At 41.2% G+C, this 25,037-nt stretch overlaps 1 protein-coding gene across 32 annotated transcripts in view; it reads right to left on the reverse strand.

Annotated features, from left to right (window-relative positions):
• The window catches only part of RBFOX1 (RNA binding fox-1 homolog 1), a 1,969,097-nt gene that overhangs the window by 1,009,039 nt on the left and 935,021 nt on the right, over positions 1-25,037 (reverse strand). Inside the window, exon 1 of one of the 32 annotated variants that reach the window (XM_070484988.1) lies at positions 1,173-1,705. The exons of 27 other annotated variants lie outside the window; for them this stretch is intronic. In XM_070484988.1, the coding sequence (XP_070341089.1) occupies positions 1,173-1,217 (45 nt within the window). In that variant the 5' untranslated portion in view covers positions 1,218-1,705. 4 more of the 32 variants (XM_070484976.1, XM_070484980.1, XM_070484993.1 and 1 more) reach the window with 4 other exon arrangements.

Here is a 25,037-nt window from a genome sequence, read left to right on the forward strand (position 1 = left end):
GATTCAGAATTCCCCTTGGGCCTCTCTTAAGTAGGGGCAGAGCTCTTTTGTCAACAGAAACAAATAAAACCATCCATTTCAGTGTAATCTGAAAATAACGGCTAGAGGAATAGGCTGAGACTGAGTCTTCCAGGTGATCCTTCTAGGCTGATAAATGTCGTGTTCAACACTTTGCATATTTTTTTAAATGCTTGACAGTTAATTCCATCCCTTTGGAAGGCAAACCACATTTCCCCCATTTGATCTCTCAAGAAGGGCAACTCTTGTTTCATTTAACAGAATGGTCCAGAGCCTATCTGTCAAGTCAGAGCGTTTTCAATATTGTCAGTTTAATCTCTCTTCCCTGGGCAACAGGAAAAGCAGAGGAGACAGGACATCAGCGCAACTAGCACGGTAGACATGTTTACACAAACATGCAATCCATATTCCCACACACGCACACACATGCCCCATCGCAACGTGAGCGTGCCAACTTTCCAAACGTACGGCCCATCTGGCCAGTCATTTCTTAAACCTTCATTTAAAGAACCGCGCAGCTCTTGCAAAACCCCTGTCAGCCTACTGGGACTTTTACACCGTTTCTGATAAACGCTTATTCATCTCTGGAAATAAAGTTAAAAGGAGCCAATGAGCATGGACAGTGAAGTTCCCCACTAACTTCTAGTCAGTAAAGAAAATCAATTCATCTCTGGGCTCCCCAGTCACTCTAAATGCCCCTCGCCCTCTCCAGGCGTTCTGCGCCCCTGGGCGCGCCCCGGGCGAGCCCTGAGCCCAGCCTCCAGGTCCCCGGGGCTGGCCTTACGTACCGTGTCTCATTCACGCGCTGCAAACGCAGCCGCAGCCTTCCATGCCGGCTTTGCTTTTCCCGGATTTCATCCGCCGCCAAGTCCCTATTCTAATCAGCAGCCCCGGAGGCGCACACGCCGCCACCCTCTCTGCGCGAACGTTGGACAGCGGCTGACGGCGGCTCTTCTGCCACAGGCAGCCAAAAATGTCAATTTGCACACTCCTCCCCCCTGTCGCCCGCCCCCGGTCCCCGTCCCTCTTCCACCCCCTCCCGCGAGTCAGTGGGCTTCAGGAAGCCTCTGCAGAAGCTGTCTTCTCTCCATCCCTCGCTCTCCCTCTGTCTCTCCCTTCCTGACAGCGTTTAGAGCCTTCTTCTCCCGCCTTACCTGAAGGGCATCTCCCACGACTGCAATTAGCTGCCAAGATTTCATTGTCGGCTGCAAAGTGCCTCCTGTTTCCTCCCTGGGAGAACACGGGAGAAGTCCGAGGCAACAGCAAACGGCACCCACGTGCTAGCAATGTAAATGACTCCAGTCATCTGTCGTGCGCGCCGTGCCTGCGCTCGCCCTGGCTGCCTGGCAGCCTGACACCGCCGCGAGCAGGTGCAGAACGCGCCAAGAGAGCGAGCGAGCAGCCCGAGCAAGGAGGCAATCAACAGAGAGCCGCACACAAAGGGAGGCCACCAAGGAGCCGGGGGACGCTGTCGCGCCCGAGTCCAGCTTCCCCGGCGGCCTCGGCCTCCGCGCCAAAAACGCTTGCCAAATTGGACGCCCAATGTTTTTGCAAAGTCTTGCAACCGGGGGAAGGCGGTGGATGCCGAGGCTGTGTGGGTCCCGCCTCCACGCTTGCCGAAACACTTGCAAAGCACGGAGCTGGCGGCGGTGTCTCGCCGCTCTCCCTCCCTCTCTCTCCCGCACGTGTCCCTTCCCTTGTTCTTTCAAGCATTAAATATGTACCACATGACAGAATAGGGCACCTTGCACGGTCCTCCGAGTCCACACCTGACAACCAATTTTAAGTCACGAGCAGTGAAATGTCTAAAGGCAGGATATAAGCACTTCCAATTACTTACACTACTCCTGCATTATTCAAAATGTCCACGGGACAGTATTTATGACTTCCAATATGCTACTTCACATACAAACACTAGTAAAAGATGGAAAACCCCATCGCTCCCTTCCCCCAATGCTGCTGATGCGCTTTCCCGAGCGTTCCTCCGAGGGGAGCTTGTACACTTTCTAGTACTTAAAGCTTTGTGATCCCACATCTTCTTACACATTATGTAGTAACGGAGAATGCTGGAAAGTTTGCACCCACTTTGAGGAGGAAAATATCTACCGTGCCTTGCTGAACTTCAGAAATCACCTTTGAAAATGTGTTTGTCTTGAATAATAATGGCCTCAAAGTAAATTTCCCATTTTTTCCAAAAGTGTCCGCAGAGATGTATGACTTTTTTTTGTTTTCTTTTTTGGTTAAATGGAATGAGTTACCCAAGGTTCTTGCTTTTCCCAGTTATTCCCAGCCTAAGCGTTGCTTTGGTTAAAGACCGAACACTCAGTTGTCTGGGGAAGTGAGTCTTTTGAATGTAGAAAGATTAGTTTTTTCCTTTTACTCCCAGTCTGAACTGCAAGCTACACGCACTAAGATGGGCTTGCTTCTTCAAACACTTAATAGTCAAATGGGAGGGATCTAAACATGAAGGAAAACTTCCTATACAAATATGCTATATTTGATTAATGGTGAAATATTCCTTAGTTTCTCCTGTCATCTTCTTGGATACTTTTAGTTAAAAGCCGTGTGCATGGCTGATTAGGATTTTATATATCGGTAAGCAAATTTTAAAATGCTAATAAATCTTTCAAATATTTATTTTCACATTTATTACAGCTCCACATCTAGAGGCAATATTTCTAGGTTTTTTTGGAGCATGCCAAGTCCTTACATAACCATCATCCATCTCTGTCATACTAGCAACAAAATGAGGAGAGGTTTTTTTTTTTTTCCTTCTATGCATTAAGGGTGTTTTTAATATTGCATTAATATAGTGTTTAACTTGCTGCTTGCGGAGTTAAGAAAAGCTTATGTGTGTTTTCTCTGCCTGCCTTTCTTGGGGGTAGGGGCACTTAGAGGATGCTAAGATAACACAAGGTGAAACTTTCTTTCACAGCGACGATGCAGTTCAGGATACACTACCGTCCCTCATTAGTTTAAGAGTCAAGGTCTAATGTGAGCACACATCATCCTCTGGACATGTTTTTCAAAGGCATCGGACAAAATGGTAAAAGGTTCTTAGACCTTTGCTTAACAAGAACCTTGTATAATTATAGAGATACACAAATAAAAAGTATTATTATCACAGCAGAAACTGGCATTCTCAGTGCAATAATTTGATTCATAAAGCAGTTCACAAAAGCAAGGTTATTGAAGTTAAGGATGCTGGGGGTGGTGAGTGGAGAGATAGCAAACCCTAATTACAACCCCATTGTCCTCGTGTTCCCTGGCACATATGGCCATTTAATCACGGAGTGTGACAACCTTGGCAGATGTTGCCAAACCTGGTTATTGATATAAATTGCTATTCTCATGTGTAAGTGCCCCAGCAAAGAGTTAAAACAATGTCTGTACTCACCCAAAGGGACATAAAGGTCCACACTAACATCTGTGGCGACAAGACAAAATGATACAGAACTAAGGTGGTTGCCTCATTCCCTCTGCATAAGGAAACAGCAGTGGCTGGAAACACCCAAACCAAGAATAAGAGAAAGTCTCCCTGTGGGAATGTAAATTGGTATTGTCACTCCGGAAACCGATTTACTGGTTTCTATTAAAATGGAAAATGTGCACAGCCTATGACCAAACAGTTCTACTTCTAATGTTTATGCCAACAAAACATATGCATAAGCTGTGTTCATGGGCATAATTGCGCCACTGCTTGTAACAGGAATAAAATCCAAGAAATTAAATATCCATTGGCATAAAAAACACAATATATCGTACGTTGGAATACTACGTAGGTGTGAAAAGAATTGACTAAAGCTATATGTGAATAATCTATAGCTATACTGAACATATATATAAATACACACACACAGACACACACATATATGGCTTGTTTTGACTATAAAGAGAATGTGTATGCCATTTTTAAAGTGTGTGTGTGTTGGGGGGGGGGTCTATACACATATATATAGATTCACATACCTGGAAGAAATCAGTCAAAATGGGTAGTTCCTGGTGGTGGAAATATGAGTGCTTATTATTTTCTTCTTTGTTATTTGAGGTATTTGTCAATTTCCCAAATAGATGTATATATAAGAAAATGGTGGACACCCCTGACCATGTGAACGGTGACAACTTTCATTGTGCCAATGGCATTTTTCTCACTCAGGAACTGCCTTCTCTCTTCAAATGTTGAATGATAAGACCTTCAAAAAAAACATCAAGGTTTGGCTTACACTCACCAAACATTTCTGGAAAATTCCAACATCTAATTGCTTCTTCATAGGAAAAATAAATTGCTAAGCCTCAATGCACTAAAGATTTTTATAAAAATCAATCTTATCCTTGAAGTAAAATGCGACATAGATTATCCTTTCTGCTAGAAGTTATGGTAATGACCTACTGAGATCTGCCTCACAATACAGTCATATTGCTTCCTTACCCATTTGAAAATATTTCCCATAGAAAGCACAAAGCAGGTTCCATCTGAAAAAAATAAAATTACATAGCAACCACATTGGTGCTTTATAGGATTAGAACAGTGGGACCTAATGATTTTCTTCGTCCTGACATCTAATAATCCAGTTGCATCAGGAAAGGTGAGCTTAATGAAGCATATTCAGATGGGAGAGCGTACGATTTATGGCAGACTTGTTGTGGTTATATTCCTAAATGGATCCCATTAGCTCAACATTGGTTGCTGGTAAATGACCACATTTCCTAATAGACAAATGCATGAATCACCTGGGCACAGTTTAGAAGCGTGCTCTACAGAATGGTTCACCTTACAACTTCACTAGGACCAGGTGAATGACTCTCTTTAATGAAGCTTAGCAAACTTTCTTGGAGCAGACTTTTACCACAATTATTGCAAAGGAGCATCCATTCTACCTCCTCATAATTCAGCATGTACGCAAAACCTATCAAGCACACCAGTGAGAAGGATTTTTTTAATAGTATTATGACAAACATGTATTGCTTTCAACACTTCTTATAATTATAAAACCAATGTGTGTTTATCATGGAAATTTCAGGAAATTTGGGGGAGCACAGGAAAAAAAGTTACTCATTATTTTACCACCCAAAGATAGCCGCATATGATGTTTTATTGCAAATCTGTTTACTTTAGACATTTTTCATTGCATATATAACTAAAAAATCATATTCACACACTACACATTTTATCCTATAAAAAGCCTTATAATATTTTGCACTTTGCAATATGTCATGAAGATTTTCTGCTATAATAAAAAAACCCATCAATTTTGGTATAAGGATACACAATTTTTTTTCACTTTGTGTTAAATAACACTGAAATGAACATCCTTGTCCATAATGTCAGGAGCTTGTCTCTGTTCATTATCTCAGGGTAAATATCTAGAAGTTAAACTGATGAGTCAAAAAGCAGGCATCATCTTTAGGAATTTAGACATAAGGAACCAGAATACTGGAAAGCTGTACTAATCCTTATTCCCAGTAGTGATATAAAAAGGAACCCATTTCACCCGGGGAACAATTTTGGGCCAACTATTTCATCTTTTGATAACCATCTTCCTGGCTCGGTTCCTTCTTCCGTCCACCTGCCCCAATTGGGCCACCACCCCAATGCATGCTAAAATAGCAGAAAAGAGCTCAAACACAGAAGACAAAGGCGGTAATGGGGAGCAATTTAAATCTAAGCTTATTTAACCTAAGTGGCTGGTGGCTGCCCATTTTGTCTTAATTGCCTTTTAAACTAAAGTCAATGTTAAATTACCTGAACAACAGCTTCTGCACAACTGCAAACTGGAAATTCTTTAAGTGCCTCCTCAAAAGCCTTTGGCTCTTGTTTGGCCGATTGACAGGAAAAGAGTCTCTTTCTTCTTCACTGCTCTCCAGCTTTGGACTAGGGGATATGATTCCAGGGTGGACGCTCCTGACCATAGGCACCATGTCTGCTCTGGGATGAGTTGCTCCTTGACATGAAGCCTTCAAAATGAAATCTGGATAATACAAGTTGGGTAACAGTCTTTCCTTTCCTCCATCCCTCTTTTCTTCCTTCCTCCCTCCCTCCCTCCCTCAATTCCTTCCTTCCGTCCTTCCTTCCATCCCCCTTTTCTTCTTTCCTTCCTTCCTCTCTTCTTTCCTTCCTTCTTTCCATCCTTCCTCCCTCCCTTCCTTCCTTCCCACCCATCAACAATGAGAGACTGAACACACAAATGGAAAACAATCAGACTTTATATAAAAATAGAACTCTGACCCAGGATCTGCAGTAACCAGCCTGGTCTCCACAAATCAGACTTGTAGCAAGTCAGACCACTTCTAACTTCTGTCTCTAGCAACCAGGTCAGGAAGCCAAACAAAAACCCCTATAACAATTGGCTCAAAACCAGCCATGACTTGATTAGTAGCTTCTCTTAATTTTTCTCCCAACTTCCAACTCAGGACAGACCAGAAAAAGCTGAATATGCGCCTCTAACCGGTCACACAGACGGTCCTGCTTCTACCTAATCTACATGCAGCTCCCCCTAGGCCAAAAGCATCCAAGCAGGACACGCTTTCATTTTCCCTTTTTTCTCCCATAAAGCTTTCCCACTCTTCTGCCCGACTTTGAATCTCTGTCAAAACACAAGTGATGTTGTGTGCTGACGCCCTTGCTACAGCAAACTCTGAAACAGCCTTTGCTTGTTCTCATTTGCTTGGTCTTTTCTTATTTCCACAACAACTCTTTGTTTTCAATACTAAGTTTCGTAAGCAAGATCCACAAAACCCTAGCCCTCATGGAGCTTATGTTCTAGTGGGGAAGACAAACAACACACAAGATAATGACAGATTTTAGTAACTGCTATGAGGGAAATACACCTTGCAATGAGATGGGGGGATAAATGAGGATAGGCACCATAGATAAGATCCTTGGGTTGCTAGGATTTATTGTTACATGGCTCAGCTTCCTTCTTTTGTTTCATTCAAATACTGGTGGAGCCCATGCCGTCTGATTTGCACCGTCAAGCTACAGAAAGAAGACAGATGTGGAAAGAGCCTCGGAGGGTAATGTATGTTCACTAAATAACCAGAACACGAAGCAGACAGGTAGGTGGGACCAGAAATAAGATTCAGGTTAAGAGCTGTGAGAGCTAAGAGGCGGGAGGGAAAATTTACTTCCAGATACTATGAGGTGTCTGGGGGCCCTGGAGCAGAAGAGTGGGTGGATAGTGACATAGTTTAGGACATGCTGCTCCAAAACATGGCTCCTTGGCATATGGAATATTTTAAGCTGAAAAAATTTGAGAAATGGCAGGTGCAAGAAGAACTCTGTGACCTCCCCGGTCTCCTTAAAGCAGATCAAAGAGCTCACGTGCGAGGTGCCCTCCCTAATCACGGAGGAAAGGAGTATCATTTTTCCAAAGACAGAGGGACGCCCAGAGGAATCCAAATGAACAGGCCTTGCTAAGGTTCCCCATATTTCCTACCCTTAGCTCAGGTCCCTTTGTCCCATCACGTTTTTCTATGACATTCCGCTCTTTATCATACCTACTACAAAAATGCTCAGGCTTCACTGCTTCTTTGGGTCTTCATCTCTTTACAAAGGCTTCTGTGTCAAGTAAAGCTTATACTAAATAAATTTGCATGCTTTTTTCTTGATAATCAGCCTCTTTTGTCAGCCCAATTTATAGGGCTCCAGTGGGAGAACCTAAGATGGGTGGAGGAAAAGATTCTTTTCCTCCCCTACAATGGGACGAGGTACATAGATTATTACTGGTATTTCTGAGCGTTACGCCAGCCTAGACATTATAAAGATGAAAGAGGTTTGCTTGGAGAAGCCTCTAAATGGTCATGCTATCTTCTTTGGAGTGATGTTCCCTTCAATTGCCTAAATAGTAAATTGGATAAACAGTTTGGAAGATATAAAGTCATAAAAGTGATCACTCTTTTCCCCAAATTCCCTCACTCCCTAGGTCTTAGCAGTATGTCACCCCACGAAAGAAACAAGGAGATACAACAGGACTTCTAGTTCCAATGACTTGATTTGATCTGGGCCCAGGACAGAATGGAGGTAGAAATCTCATATGCTTGACAGTGTCCTTCACTTAAGGGTTTAGGATATGGGAAGGCTGCTGATGCTATGGGTATGTGTCAGTCAACATCTCCATGCCAATCACTGCTCCCCGACACCTGCAGGGTTTCTTAAAGAAACTGCCTCTCTCACCGCCCCACCTCAACCAGTCACCTTTCCAGGGGCCAGGGTCAGATACAAACTCCTTTCTGGCCAAATTGGAGCGTCTCTTAGAGACACTTTTGGAATTGGGAAAGATGGAGTGGTGAGCTTTGACAGTTGGACTTGGAACATCAGGTAGATTTCATGGTAGGGTCTGATGAGTAGCCGAAAGATGCAGTTCACAGAGAAATAAATAAGTAGACAGAGGTGACCTCTTGAAAGAACATAGAGGAAGGAGGGGGAGACAGATAAGCAGAAACAAGAGTCTGTTTGGCCCCAGAGAAAGAAAGAAATGGCAAGAGTTGATTTCTTGGCCACTGAAAGCTTTCTTGCCTAGTTCTTCATTCCTTCTCTTCCCTATGTGCTTCTGATGCAAGCCAACTTCCCACAAAGTCCCAGCCACATTCTCCACCCTGCTTGAATCTCTAGACTCAGTTGGGATTGCACAGGACATGGCCAGCCTATAAAGAAGCCCCAAGATCCCTCTGCTTTGCAGAAAAGCAAAATATCCCAATACTAAGATGAATAAACCTCTTCCCTGTGTCTCATGATCTTTCATGAAGCAGAGATGGTGGGCCAGCCTGTCAGAAATGGTTTAAACACTGAGCACTAAAATAAATGCAAATTCTGACACTAGAGGTTTTGTCAGGTTCTTTTTTTTTTTTTTTTCCAATTGTGAGCATAAAGATGTCTTCCTATCTAAGAATGTCACTAAAAACATAATTGATTGATTCATTCTTTTAACATTATGTACATGAATGCTCACTGCATTCTATATGAGAATTCCAGAACCCCTGTCAGGACTGGAGATCCAAAGTTGAATAAGTCTATTGACAGAGGTAAATACAAACAAGTATTCCAATATGAAATAGTCTTATAATTACAGGAATAATTGACATAAAGTGTGCTATGCATCTGCTTGGTAAAGGAGGCTTCCTGCTCTGCCTAAGGGCAGAAGGCAGATTTCAGAGAATTCACAGAGATGGTGATGCTTGAGTTGGGTTTTAAAGGATGCACAGGAGTTCGTTCAACATAGTCAGAGGAGAAAGGCATTCTAACCCGAGGAAACCACTTATGCAAAGGAACAGAGGTGTGGCTGTGTGAGCTGATGGACAGAGTAGATGTACGAAGACCAGGCAGTGGAAGTGGCCCTGAATAAAGAACCCTGTATGTCATGCTAAGGAGTTTAGACTCCATTCCTCTGCAAAGAAAGTGGAACAGTCAGTGTTAGAAATGTGGGAATGAACCCTTGGAAGCAAGGACATCCACTAGGAGACCCTTGTTATTATTTCGGGCCTAAAGATGACGAAGATTTGCACAAATACATGGCAGTAAAGATATAATGGAAAAGAAGGAGTGGATAAATATTTTATAAATAGAATTGGCAGGATTCATTGAATGACTGACTGGAAGACACACATGGGTGAGGATGGTTCAAAAAAACACAAAAAGTCAAGGTCAACTCCTAGATCTGTGTTACAAGTTATTGATCTGTGACACCAATGGCCAAGTTCAGGAGCATCAGATAAAGACTTGGAAAAGACAAGAGGCTCATTTTGGCGATGGTGAGTCGGGTATAGCTGTGGAATCTCTGGATGGAGCTATCCAAGAGGTCTGGGACTCTGGGGGGCAGAAGACCATCTGGATTTCATGAGCATAAAGAGATAAGCCATGAGCATAGACGAGGTGATCTTGGAAGAAGAGGTAGGCTCTGATGTTAGATATTATTAATGTCCAAGGCAACCCAGTAGGATGCAGTTGCTAATCAAGTCCTAAAATACATTTGAATAATTACACGGAAGACAGACTTTGCCATATCTATTCTTTCATATAACAGTATAGTCACACATTTAATATCCATGACTAGCAGTAACACGAACTGAGGTGGTCAAATCCAAGAACTAACAAACTGTTACTGTAACCATGTGGATCAAAGGTTACTTTTCTAACATACTCACTCTCCATCTATCGAGGAAGCACATAATGGGACATGTTCTCTCTAGCAAACAGCCAGCCCTACCTGGATGCAGGAATTTCAGCTATAAACAATATCTAACCAGGTTTCTACATATGGCTATTTAAAATGAATGACAATAGAATAATCATTTAACATTCACTAAACAGACGTCTGTTTGCCAGGCACAAAGTGGATGCTTAATGAGCATGTGCTAACTTCAGGGCTTACTGTGTGCCAGGTTTGAGTAGGAAATGGAGGTTTCTTTGGGTCACTTTGCTGTCTAGAATTTGAGCTCAGTTGGCATCATAAAGCTTTATCACCAGTAAGATGGAAGTTATTCACTCGCCAAGAGCTGAGTCCACATGAGACACAACGTAGGATGGTGAGATTCCCATCTCCTACTCTATAGGTCTTGATGAACACTGGAGAATTCCTGACTCCCACCTAGTGAGTCTATGGGGTAAGATGGCATTCTCAGATGCAGGTATGATTCATTCTGCAAGGAGCCCAAAGTTCCAATTCTGGGGAGTCACACTGTAATCTTACTCACGTCCTATGCATTCAACTGAAACACGGGAAGGTAGGAAATGAAAGAAAAGGAAACCAATGTGAACACTACCAGCAATTCCAGGCACATGCGCTGAGGAGTGAGCCTGAGACAGGAGGTGGGAATCTCCTTCTCCCTCCTGGGTTCTCGGTTCTCGGTTCTCAGACGCCCCCCAGAGCAGGTGCAGCTCATCTCACCCAGTGTGGCTCGCTTTTAAAGCTACATCTTTTCCGCATAGCACAGCCCCTAAAAGCAAATCAACACCTCATCTGGTGCCAAAGAAGAAATCCATTTCAGATCTGGATTAAAAGTTGGTTCTGTTGGTTTCTTAAAGAGACGATAGGTTGGGCTTCCATTTGAGACCTTCCGAAGGGATTGTCAATAGGAGTGCTTGAATCTACATCTTGTTGTATCTTCAGAACTTTACCAGCACATGAGAGACAACAATTTTTATTAGTTCCTAGGACCTGATCTTGCTGCAAGCCCTTGGGGATTACTTCGTTCCTTTTCCCTTCTACTTTTCAATATTTTACCCCAGCACTTTCTTTTCTCTTTTTGCCCCTCTGCTTTCTTTTCCACCAGAATCTCTAATATCCTCTTGACAAAACTCTGCCACTGTCCTTCACACAGCTGACGTCCACATGCAGTTGCGATGCATGCCATACGTGCTCTTTCTATCTGTTCTCGTTGCCCATGGAGTAGGAGAAGACCTTCTCAAGGGTCAAAAAAAATGCCCCAGACCACTTCCAAATCCTGGGACTTCTGGTCCGTGAGAAAAGTTAGAGGGAAGAGAAGGAGATGACTGAGCAAGAGAAGAAAAATTAGGGCATATTTTAAAAGTTGATGCTGAACGTTTGAATGTTTTAACACAGACAACACACAAATAAAATGATTTTATTTGTCTTTGCAAAGCCAAAACCAAAAAAACAAAAGTCATTTAAGGATTATTTAACAGATGAGAACTTTTGGGTGTCCCATTAGAATTGTTGATGAAAGAGGAGGTAGTTTACCAATCACAGTTTGAGTGACAACGACGTGTCATTCATGATTTCTGGACCTAATTCCGTTTTAAATGTCCTGCTGCAGATGGCAATGGCCTAAACTATAATTGTGCTCTTTACAAAATCATTTCAGGGGTTGTAAAAAGTAATAATTTTTGCATAACAAGCAGTGTGGTCCAACAGTGGGACACAAGTTTCAAGCTGTACAGTGAGTTGCAATTCTGAATCTTGCAATTCTGCCAGTGTATATGGATGACTTACCATAACTCCTTATTTGTGAGCAAGTAAAAATCTAAACAATAGGCCTTTATAATCAAGAGACATAAGCCAAATAGCCTTGCAATGTTCCAAACCATTCCTACCCCCACCAGAGTGTGGGAAGCACTGGACATCTACCTCGTGCAGTAAAGACACAACTTCAAAGAAGAATCGTTTGCAAAGAAAAACACCCACCCCACCCCTCTACACATACCTTCTATGCTCATTCCCCCACGTCCCAGACCTGGATACAAATAAACTCTTGTTTCCTTAGGGCCTCTTCTTTCCTAGCTCGAAAGGTAAAGGATGCTCTGGCCATAAGATGACTATTCCAGATATTTTTTGAAAAAAAAAAAGCTTAGGGGGCTGGTCCCATGGCCTAGTGGTTAAGTTCGGTGCATCCCACCTTGGCAGCCCGGGGTTGGGTCCTGGGCACAGATCTACACCATACTTGGTGGCCAGTGACCCACCTACAAAACAGAGGAAGATTGGCACAAATGTTAGCTCGGGGCAAATCTTCCTCAGAAAAAAACAAAAGCAATCAAACAAAAACACTTACTCTGGGATTTTCCTATTAACCCTTTTATTGACCATGTTCTACTGTCTTGACAAACCAGATAGTTTCATTAGCAAATAACTTAACTTCAAATAACATAAACTTCATTAAGAAGTTTATGGAAAAATTGAACCTGCTTTTGTGTGGTGTTATAATTGACTGCTCTGCAAAGTTTCCCCTGTAAGGACCCCTAACTAATGGCAGAGGAGGCCTAAGCCTTATCCACAGAGTTGTAGAGCCAGAGCTGGAAGAAGCCAACGGCATGTAAATGATGTCTGATGTCTCCTATTCTCTCTTAAAAATTCACGTGCATTTGTTTTATTTTACCCTTATATTTGTTTGCATTTAATATAAAACATAACATGTTCCCTCCCAGAGCTTTGAGCAAAATTGATGTTCCAGGAGACAAGCTCCCTGTCCTCCGTGGCTAAGGATCTCAGTCTTGCCAAGTTGTGCTTATAGCAGGTATAAAGACTGCAGTTTAGGAAACCCAGTTATTTTAAAGTCACCTTGCCTGGATATTTATGTATGTCATTGTACTCAACAGCAACAAAAATTATTATTAAAATGACAATAACAACACTACTAAAAATAAGCACCATATTAATGTAACCTAAGTTCCTGATGTGGCTACAATACTTTACATATAATAATCCATTTCATCCATAATAGTTGAAAAGGTGTTCAACATCACTAATCACCAGGGAAATCAAAACCGCAATGAGGTGTCACCTCACACCTGTTAGAATGGCTACTATCAAAAAAACAAAAGATAACAAGTGTTGGTGAGGATGTAGAGAAAAGAGAACCCTTGTGTACTGTGGGTGGGAATGTAAATTGGTGCAGCCACTACAGAAAACAGTACTGAGGTCGCCCAAAAAATTAAAAATAGAATTACCATTTGATCCATCAGTCTCACATCTGGGTTTGTATCCAAAGGAATTGAAGTTAGGATCTCGAAAGGATATTTGCCATGTTCATTGAAGCATTAGTCACAATAGCCAAGACATGGAAACAACCTAAATGTCCACTGACGGTTGAATGGATAAAGAAAATGTGGTATATACATACAACAGAATATTATTCAGCCTTAAAAAAGAAGGAAATCCTGACATTTGCAACAACATGGGTGGAGCTGCAGGACATGATGCTGAGTGAAATAAGCCAGATGCAGAAGAACCAATACTACATATCCCACTTTTATGAGGAATCTAAACAACCAAACTCATAGAACCAGGTGTGAGGGGAGGAAGAAATGCTGGTCACAGGGTACAAAGTTTCACTTATACAAAATGAATAAGTTCTGCAGCTCTGTACAACCTAGGGCCTGTAGTTAACAATGCTGTCCTGCATACTTAAAAGTTGGCTAAGAGGGTAGATCATATGTTAAGTGATCTTACCACAAAAGAAAAAAGTATTAAAAAAAAATAAGAGAATAGGAGGAAATTTTTGGAGGTGATAGATAAGTTTTCGACCTTGACTGTGGTTATCATTCCACAGTTGTGTACTTATCTCCAAACTCATCAAGTTGTGTACATGAAATATCTACAACTTTTGCACGTCAATCCTACCTCCGCAGAGTGGTTTAAAAAATAAAACAGATTAATTAAACCTTATTCTATTACTAAATGTAATTCATACAAAAATTAATTAATATAAATTATTAAATCAACTGCATTTAATTATATTAGAGTCAACATAGAGTGGGAACACTGGTCCCCAATAAAAACTGTTGCAGTTTCTATCTCTCTCTGCCTAGAAATCAATCTGAATAGATTCCATTGTTTTTTCTTCACTTATTCTATAGTCACATTGCTAGATTGTAAGTATTAGCATCCACCTTGAACAATACGCTATTATTCAAAGTAAGAGAGCCTAGCCTGGTTCAAAGTAGCTTAGAAAGTTAATCAGAAGGATGAAACTCAGACTGGAGCCTCTTGGGTGCGTGTTATGCACATTCTTTATCCCTTGATTTCCCATCCCAGAGAGATTCTTCTCATGAACTTGGCAACAGGACAGAGAAACGATATGTCTAATCATCTTACACACCCAGCAGCCATCAGCTCAAACTCAGACATGTCTAAGTTTGAATTCTGGCTCTGGGAAGTTCCAAGAAATTTGGCGAGTTATTTTAATCCTCCTGAACACCCATTTCCTCGCCTTTAAAATGGGTTTAATACCAACCCTTTCAGATGGTTGCTGAGAGGATTATAAACTGAAATAACATATGTTAAAGTACCTAGCAGAGTAACTCAGATATAGTAGGCATTTTTGAATGTTTGAAAAATAAACCAGTGATGTTAAGATGTACTCAAGGAGATGATAACCACTGACGATTTTGGATCTTTTAAAGTTCTTTTTTGGTTGAGCTAAGGATTAGCTAGAAAGTTTAAAGGACACACACACACATACTCACTCACGCACAAATATATATAGTTTTCAAGTCTTTTATTGGTATAGCACTGACAATTCAAACTTCAGTCTAAATCAGGATCAGGAAACTTTTGTGTGTGTGTGAGGAAGATTGGCCATTGCCAGCTGTCAATCTTCCTCGTTTTGCTTGAGGAAGATAGTCTCTTCCTCTATTTTTATATGTGGCATGGTGTCACAGCACGGCCTGATGAACGGGATGTGCGTCCGCCCCAGGATCTGAACTGGCGACCACCAGGCCACCGAAGCAGAGCATGCAAACTCAACCGCGACGCCACTGGGCCAGCCCCAGGAAACTTTTTCTATAACGGGTCAGATAGTAAATATTTTCTGTTCTGTGGGCCAAAAGGTCTTTGTTGCAACTGCTCAACTCTACCCTTTTAGCACAAAAGCAGACGCAGACAATATGGAAACAAACGAACATGGCTGTGTTCCAATACATGTCACTGAAGAAGATACGTATTTCCAGAAGTGAGAAGGCTCTGGTGTGAATGTACCTTAAAAGCGCAGGTGAAGATGCCACCATTTTACTTTCTATGTAGATTTTAGAAATTGAGCCCTAGGAACTCAAGGGGTGAGTCTTGCCAAACTCTGCCAGGCCAGAAATGACAATGAAAGATAGGTCGTAAAGGATGGAATGAAATCATTGTGTTATCTTGACTCTTATAGCTCATCTCCACTATCAAAATAAAGAACAGAGTCTTTGTGTGCAGAAGGTATAGGGAGAGTGTTCTGCATCTCCCTAGCAAATAAAACACACAAATAAAAAACAACACCAGAACTCACTCCACCACTTTTTATCTTTCGAAATAACCTACTCTGCTTCCCTCTGCAAACATATAAAGTGTCAGACAACCACTTTGCCTGGGCAAAAGCCTACTCATAAAAGGACAAGAGGATAAAGATTAAAAGTAGACATAAAGGGTAATTCTGTAAGAGCAACAGTTGCACATGTGTCCAGGGCCTTGGAGTTTATAGGACACTTTATATACATTCTCTGTTATTTACTTATCATGGCAATCAGGATAGGTATGGAGACCGTGACTATTACGCCCACTGACAAAAGAAGATATGGACTTGCCAGAGCTGGCGAGCCCCTTGCCAGGGGGTAACAGAGCTAATAAATGATGGTTTAAGAACCAACCCCAGAATCTTGGAGGCCTCATTCTCCTTCTGCCATCTACAACTTCCTCTTTTTAATGCACTGTGATCCAGTCAACTTGACTTAAACAAACATTGCAGGAAGGAGAAAAGGTGAAATACATTCAGCGAAGTGATTAATGCTGTGGCTGAGTAATTAATGTTTTGAATATGAGCTGTAATCCATATGGAAGGTGTAATCAAAACAGGAGAGAGGTGACCTGCCCACTCTAGGATGAACCTCTGCAAAATACTAACCATGGCAGTGATTGTAGGTCCAAATCTTCATTGACGAGCTATTTTTTTACATTAAAAACATTGTTTTTGGTGTTAAAATGTATACTTGCCCCCCTTTCAAATGTTGGGCCAATGTGTGGCTAAACAACAATTTTGTAATCAGTCCACTACTAACATACATTAAACCGGGATATGATTTTGATATTATAAATAATGCTACAGTGAACTCTTTCCCACATGCCCTTTTGTGCACTGGTGTGCCTATTTTAAAAAGATAAACTGATTCAAAATATATGTAGGGTTAACTAATGAAAGAGGCATTGCCGGATAAAACTGTATTTTTTTATATACACAGCTCTTCAAAGGTTAAACCCATTTACAGTCCCACCATTGGTCTATGAGGATTTTTGTTACCTCACAGTCTTGCCAAAATTGGCTACGAACAATTTTGTTAATCTTTGCCAAGTCAAGGTGTAAAAATGGCATGCCATTGTTATTTTAATTCGTATTTCTCTGAACACCGACATTTAGGTGCAGCAGTTAAAGCTGGCCCTCCCTTGGATGAGAGAGTTGCCTTCACCTCAACAGCTGAAATTTGATGAAGGGCTGGTGACGATGACAGGAGAACATGCAACAATGACTGCATGTAAAGGGTGGAATGAATTTCCAGAAATGATATGGAAGTTTGAATCACATTGAATCCAGTGTGGTGAATGTCACCAGTTTTGGATTATCAGGGGGCCTGCCTTCCCTCTTGGAACAGCATTTTTTCTTGGTGGCGTCTGTCTCTCAGGGAGGGTGACCCAACAGACTGGATGGTTCCTGTAAAGTTGACTGTACCCTTAGTTCATGGTAGACATGCAAGCAAGCCTAGCTATGGAGGAACTCACATCCCTCTGACAATGGGGATTGTTCTAGTGATGGGCATGTGACCCCGTGCTTTACAGTCAGAGAATAAGAGGAAACCTGGCACAATAAGTAAGCATCTTCCCCCTTTATAATGGCAGAGCCAACCTAAACATAGTGGTAATACAGCCCCAGTGACATACAGAGAGACACCCAGTCCTGGTTACATCATTTGAGCTTCTGGATCCAGTAAACTTACAGTAATTCCTGGAGTTTTCAGTTCTGAAAGTTAATATTCTTCCTTTTTGCTTAGACTAGTGTGGGTGGGGTTTCTGCCACTTATGCCCAAAAGAAACCTAACCGGTACATCAGTTCAAAAAGCTTCTGAGCCCAAATATTACCTGCCCAGCACTTTAAAGCAGGGAATTCTTGTCATTCCAATGTCATTCCACAGGATCATGCCAAGGCTGAAGGGCATTAAAGAGCAAAACTCTAATACACAACAGGAAATAAATAGTTGAATGGAACAAATAAAGAGTACAGAAATGGTGGTGTGTGTGTGTGTTTGCGTGTGTGTGTGTATGGCTTCTGTACTTATATATATATACACGAGTTAGTGGAAATGGTGCAATATTGAATAAATGGTGTTGGGTCAGCTGAATAACCTTTTCAAGAAAAATAATGCATGCTAGATTACATACTTAATTTTGAAAAATCAAATTCAAGGTAAAGTAAAAAATCCAAAGATAAAGCATAAAAATATAAATTATTATAAGAAAATATGAGGCTATTTTGTTTTGCTTTTGATTTTGCTTTGCTTTTTTAAAAATTTTTATTGAGTTAATGATAGTTTGCAATCTTGTGAAATTTCAGTTGTACATTATTGTTTGTCAGTCGTGTTGTAGGTGCACCCCTTCACCCTTTGTGCCCACCCCCCACCCCTCCTTTCCCCTGGTAGCCACTAATCTGTTCTCTTTGTCTACATTTTTAAATTCCTCATATGAGTGGAGTCATACAGAGATTGTCCTCCTCTATCTGGCTTATTTCACTTAACATAATTCCCTCAAGGTGCATCCATGTTGTTGCAAATGGGACGATTTTCTTCTTTTTTACAGCTGAGTCGTATTCCATTGTATATATATACCATATCTTCTTTATCCAATCATCTGTTGATGGGCACTTAGGTTGCTTCCACGTCTTGGCTATTCTAATTAATGCTGCAATGAACATTGGGGTGCATAGGACTTTTGGAATTGTTGACTTCAAGCTCTTTGGATAGATACCCAGTAGTGGGATAGCTTGGTCGTATGGTAGTTCTATTTTTAATTTTTTGAGGAATCTCCATACTGTTTTCCATAGTGGCTGCACCAGTTTGCATTCCCACCAGCAGTGTATGAGGGTTCCTTTTTCTCCAGAACCATAAGAGGCTATTTTTATAAAAGTTGGATAGGGGAGGGATAGCTCCTTAAGTCATTAATAAAAGTGATCACACGGGGCTGACCCCGTGGCCGAGTGGTTAAGTTCGCGCGCTCCACTGGAGGCGGCCCAGTGTTTCGTTAGTTCGAATCCTGGGCACGGACATGGCACTGCTCATCAGACCACGCTGAGGCAGCGTCCCACATGCCACAACTAGAAGAACCCACAACGAAGAATACACAACTATGTACCGGGGGGGCTTTGGGGAGAAAAAGGAAAAAAAAAAATTAAAAATCTTTAAAAAAAAAAAAAAGTGATCACACAAAAATTAAACTTTTATATGTCAAAAGACCCTATAGATAAAGTCAAAAGGCAAAGGACAGCATGCGTTCCTAACAAATATAACTGACCAAGGTGAACAGCTATAGCATACAAAGAATTCCTACAAATTAACAAGAAAAAGATACACTGATTGAAAATGGATAAAGATTGCACATAAGTGATTCATACAGGATGAAAGGTATTGTGTATCATATATTGTGCCGTAAAGGTATTGTGTGGTCAGGAGAATAAAAATTAAAGCAACAATATACAATGCATTATACTCAGTAATTTTTTAAAGATTGCTAATATCCAATGTTGGCCAGGTAGTTTACGGTGTTGAGAAGATTGAAAATTGTTCCAATGCTTTTTGGGTAAAAACCTGGTAATAGTTGTTGAAATTAAAAATTTGCCAAATTTTCACGAATTAGTTCATTTCTGGGAATTTATCGAACAGAAAGAAAAAGCAGTAGAATTAAAGACACCTAGACAAAATGTTTATTGCAGCAATGCTTGTTTCATCAGAAGACAAAAACAAACAAATCCAAACTAGAAATAATCTAAAAGCTATCAGTGGGGGGATGAATGAACAAATTATGATGCATCCACATTGCGGAATACTATGCAGCCATTACAAAGGATCAGGTCGATTTTTAATACTGACATGTCAGGCTAACAATCATGCCATGTGAAAAAGGTGAACTACTCAATAAAATGTAGAATACTAGCCTATCTTTAAAAGACATATGTGTGAACAAGTATATTTGTATTAGCAAAGGAGAGAACACAGAGGAACACACACCAACACGTAAATGGGCATTCCATCTCTCCGGGGGTGAGACTGGAGGACTAAAGGGTAGATGGCGGGGGCCACCTATTAATTTTACTTTAGATAGTTCCGAGCTGTGTTAATAATTCCAAAACCATGCACTATTTTTTAAATTCAAATGACTAAAAGATTTTTAAAATGATAAAATTGTCTGTGGAACTTTCCAATAAAAATGTTTTCAAAAAGGAAACAGAAAGGGAAGGTAGTTGGTCTTATAACCCATCTGCCCAATTTTCATTTGTTCTCTGCCTCTAGGAAAATGCATCCTGTGGAACATTAAATGTACAAGTCTCTTGGCATTAATCCAGTCGGAGCTTGCCCCACTGAAAGTGAATACAGACTGCTTAACAAAGCATAATTAAATGCACCGAACAACTAAAATATCCATATAATTACCACAAAGCTGATATAATTGCATACATCCTTTTATTGGATGATATTATTGTCCCTATATAAGCACAAAGATAGCTTAAACAGAAAAATCCTCCCAGCTCTTTGATGCACCTAAAATTATCTGATTAATCTGCAGAATGCCACTGGGGAAAAAATAATTTATTAAAAATCTCTGTCAAAACGGAATCAAATTATTAAATTCCCATTTGGAGACATAGTCATTCCTTCCTTTAAGCAAAAAGAAAAGAAAAAAGAAAGAAAAAGAAAAAAGAAAAAACCTGAAATTCCAAATTACAATAAAACATTTCCGTTTTATCTAGCTAAGCAAGTGTTGTGCTGGATTATTTGTTGTAATGTTCTTTTATTTTATTTTATTTTTTAGTTATTTAGACTTTATGTTTTAGAGCAGTTTTAGGATCACAGTAAAATTAAGAGCAAGGTAACAGAGAGTTCCCACATACCTCCTGTGCCCACACATGCACAGCCTCCCCCTTTATCAACATCCCCCACCAGAGTGGGGCATTTGTAACAACTGATGAACTCACATGGGCCAATCATTATCACCAGAAGTCCGTAAATTACATTAGGGGTTCAGACTTGGTGTTGCACATTCTGTGTGTTTGGACAAATGTATAATGACATGTACCCTCATTATAGTATCACACAGAGTAGCTTCATGGTTCTAGAAATCCTCTTTGTTCTGCCTCTTCATCCCTCTCTCTCCCTTTACCCTGGCAATCACTGATCTTTCTATTGACTCCATGGTTCCTCCTTTTCCAGAACGTCATATAGCTGGCATCATAAAGTCTGTAGTCTTTTCAGATTGGCTCTTTCACTTAGTAATAGGCATTTAAGTTTCTCGCATACCTTTTCATGAACGGATAGCTCATTTCATTTTGTACTAAATAATATTCCATTGTCTGGACTCATCAGAGTTTATCTATCCATTCAGCTACTGAAGGACATCTTGGTTGCTTCCAGGTTTTGGGACTTATGAATAAAGCTGTTCTAAACATCCACGTGTGGGTTTATGTGTGGATGTCAGTTTTCAGCTCCTTTGAGCAAACACCAAGGAGAACGATTGCTGGATCGTATGCTAAGAGTATGTTTGGTTTTGTAAGAAACCACCAAACTGTCTTCTAAAGTGGTTGTACCATTTTGCACTCCCACCAGCAGTGTGTGAGAGGTTTCCTGCTCCTCCGCATCCTCATCAGCACTTGGTGTCGTCAGTGTTCTCGATTCCGGCCCTTCTCATAGGTGTGTCATAGTATCTCATTGTTGTTTTAATGTCCATTTTCAAATCTTGTTTATTTTGCCAAAAAAAAAAAAAAAGCAAAACAAGACACCAAACCTCAAATAAAAACAGCCTGAAAGATGATTGATAGGGACATGGTTAAACAAATTATAGTAACCTATGTTATGGGCTAAACTGCATACCCCTAAAATGTACATGTTGAATTCCTAATCCTTAGTACCTCAGAATGTGACTGTATTTGGCGATAGGGTCTTTAATTTAGTTAAAATGAGGTTATGTGGATGGGCCTTAATCCAATATGACTGGTATCCTCGTAAGCAAAGGAGACTAGCAGACAGACACACACAGAGGGAAGACCATGTGAAGACATAAGGAGAAGATGACCATCTACAGGCCAAGGGGAGAGGCCTTAGAAGAAACCAACCCTGTTGACACCTTTATCTCAGACTGCCAGCCTCCAGAACGCTGAGGAAATAAGTTCCTCTTCTTTAAGCCACCCGGTCTGTGGTACTTTGTTACGGCACCCCAGCAGACTAACGCAAACCACATTATAGAGTATTACAGCCATGCACTGCATAATGAGGTTTTGGTCAACCGCGCACCGCATACACATAAGATTGTGTGGTCATATGGGTGGTCCCATAAGATTAGTATCATATAGCCTAGGTGTGTAATAGGCTATACCATCTAGGTTTGCGTAAGAGCACTCTGTGATGCGGGCACAATGATGAAGTGGCCTAATGATGCATTTCTCAGAACATATCCCCATCGTTGAGCAATGCGTGACTGTAGGCAGCTATTGACAGGAAGGAGCAAGATCTTACAGCATTGACCTTAAGGATATTCACGACATGTGGTTTGCATATACGGAAGTATCCTCAATCTTTAAAGGTATAAGAAGTGCTAGATAAAGGGCAAGTGCTATAAAGGAAAATCTCATGGGCCAGACTGGTAGATCAGTAGTTTATGAGTTACATAAGCATTTTCTCTCTTAGGTGTCTTCCATTTGAAATAGTTTACGTAATTTTGTAAAATCCTTCATGTACCTCAATTAATATTTAGGGGGTGGGAGGAGGAAACAAAAACTAAAACTCTTTTCAAAGGATGACATTGTAAGCTGAGTATCCTGAATAAAGAAAATATGCTGATCGCTAAACTCCAGTTTCAAAAGCACTGAATTTCTCAGGAAAGCACTAGAAGGAGCACTTATCATCTCTAGGCTGGGAGGCCCTGTGAGCACCATCACAGCCCTCTCAACATCACTTCTTGGGGAGAAAAATAGCGATCCACAGAGGAGAGTGACTTTAACCAGAAATTCTGGGGGATGCTGCTAGAAGAAGGTCTTGCATTTGGCACTATGTTTTGTTCTAAAAATCCACATACATTTTGCATTCAATTCTAAAACATATCTGTGATCGCTTTCACGTAAAATAGTGTTTAAAATTCTTTCCTTCCTTACTTCTAGGTCAAATGAGTGCTCCAAGAGATGTACTTGGTTTTCTCTGTGGCTTGAGGAGCCTCAGGATAATTGCCATGTGGTCAGAGACAGTTTGGCAAGCTCAGGAGATGATAGTGGGCATCAATTATTTTATTGCTCGGAAATACCAGTGGTCCATGCTCAAGTCACCTGACTGAAGGTGCAGACTGTGATGAAGAGGTGAGAATAATAACTAAAATATTTAGCACCTAGGATATCCCTGGTGTCATGCCAAGTGCTTTCCAAGCAGTTTCTCCCTTAATCCTTCTAATAAGTCAGGGAGTCTGGTACTATGACCATCCTCATTTTAAAGATGGGGAAACTGAGGCTCAGAGGTATTAAGTATATCTTTTTCAAGGTCAAGCCAATAATAAATAGGGGAGCCAGGCTGTGAACACAGGCAGTTCCACAGATCCCAAACCCTTAACCACCACGCATACTCCCTCTGTTACTGAGTGATGTCAACCAGGTTAAAAGCTCCATGCTCCAAAGGAACTTCCAAAGCTCAGAATAACACAGAGTTCTGCTGCACAAGGAGGGGCTACGCGCACAGTTACTAACACAAATCCAGTTGCACAAAACTTTTAGTTTCCTTCTCAAATTTCCCAGCATTGGACGTCAAGCGTTCCCATGCCTTCATTTAAAACATGCCCCTAAGAAATCATATCCAGGGATTATTATTTTTTTAGTTTGGAAGACAGAAATCTGTGTACATGTGTGCCTATGCGCATGGCCATGCAGTTCATCTCCAAGAGGGCATTCTGGGCCTCATCTTACTTTGTCTCAGAGTCATCGGTAAACTGCATTGCAGGGGAGAATCTTATGCCCACTTTCTTTTTTAAGGAGCTGAATTTACAACTCCATTTGTAACACCTATCTGCACACAACAATTGGCTAATTATACTCTAGTCATTAAAGCAGATCAAACGATGAAGGACAGCAAATCACTGGGGTCCACATTATCATTCATCCTAGCAGGTAGCAGCACCTACTCCTGTGTCTCAAATGAGACGATAATTTCCAGGATTTCGACTATGCACATAAAATCGGTCCTTAATTGGGAGGCCTTCGAATACCCCCAACAATTTAATGAGTCCTGGGCACTGCGGGAACCATGATGGGAACTCGAGATCAGATTATTAAAGTTACAGTTGAGACGTCTGGAAAAGCAGTCAGTAATTCACAGTGTATCACGAAAGGTACATTTCTCTCCATGTCAAACCAAAGCTATGGCAGAGGGACTTTCAGAAATTCAAGGTCATCCGAAAAGAACACAAGACCCCAGAGATGAGTCCTGGGTTCCCGTCTTTGTTCATTATGAGTTCTTCTTGAGTTTATCATTCAGTGCCATAGCTTCCATTGGCAAGGGACCCTGTCGTCCTGTAACACAGGCTGCATCACATTCTCCTTGATGCCATCTTCCTTTCACTTCCATGAGACCCAATGTCCTGCTGTTTTAATGGTGCCTAGACGTCTTTATGGATTCTTTATCCTCTGGGAAACCTCTCAATGTTGGAATCCGAAGAGATCTTGGGTCCTCTTTCCTTCTCATTTCAAACTCTACCTAGGTGACCCCATCGATTCCCATGGCTTAAAAACCATCTATACGCCAAGGCTACCGAATATGGCACTAATGCCACTTCAGCTCTGAGTGTCAGATTCATACACTCAACTGCCTACTAGACATCTATTTTCACCTAAGTGTCTTCCAAACATCATATCTAGAACTTAATTTGTCATCTTCTCCCTTAGACCCAATATTTTTCCTCTTCCTATTTCTGCCGTCTCATTAAACGTTACCTGCATCCACATGGAATATTCCAGAATGAAACTTGAGAGACCACGTTGCTTTCTCACACCTTCACCCATCATTTACAACTAATCTACAAGTTAAACTGATTCTCCCACCTCCTATCTCATAGATCCATTCAGTTCTCTTCAGTCCCATAGCCATTACTCTCACCCAAAGCTTCCATCATTTTCCACCTGCAACAGCCCCCTAACTGATGTTCCTCTCCCGTCTCCTTCCACCGCAATCCATTCTCCACGCTGCAAAGAGAGTTATCTTTCTAAATGGAAAATTTGATCCACTTCAATGGTTCCCAATTGTCCTGAAAGTAAAAGCTAAACTCCTTAACTTGCCTTAACAGAGCCCTAAGTTATCAGTCCTTACT

This window comes from Equus asinus, chromosome 14, assembly GCF_041296235.1.
Source record: "Equus asinus isolate D_3611 breed Donkey chromosome 14, EquAss-T2T_v2, whole genome shotgun sequence".
Classification (NCBI taxonomy): domain Eukaryota; kingdom Metazoa; phylum Chordata; class Mammalia; order Perissodactyla; family Equidae; genus Equus; species Equus asinus.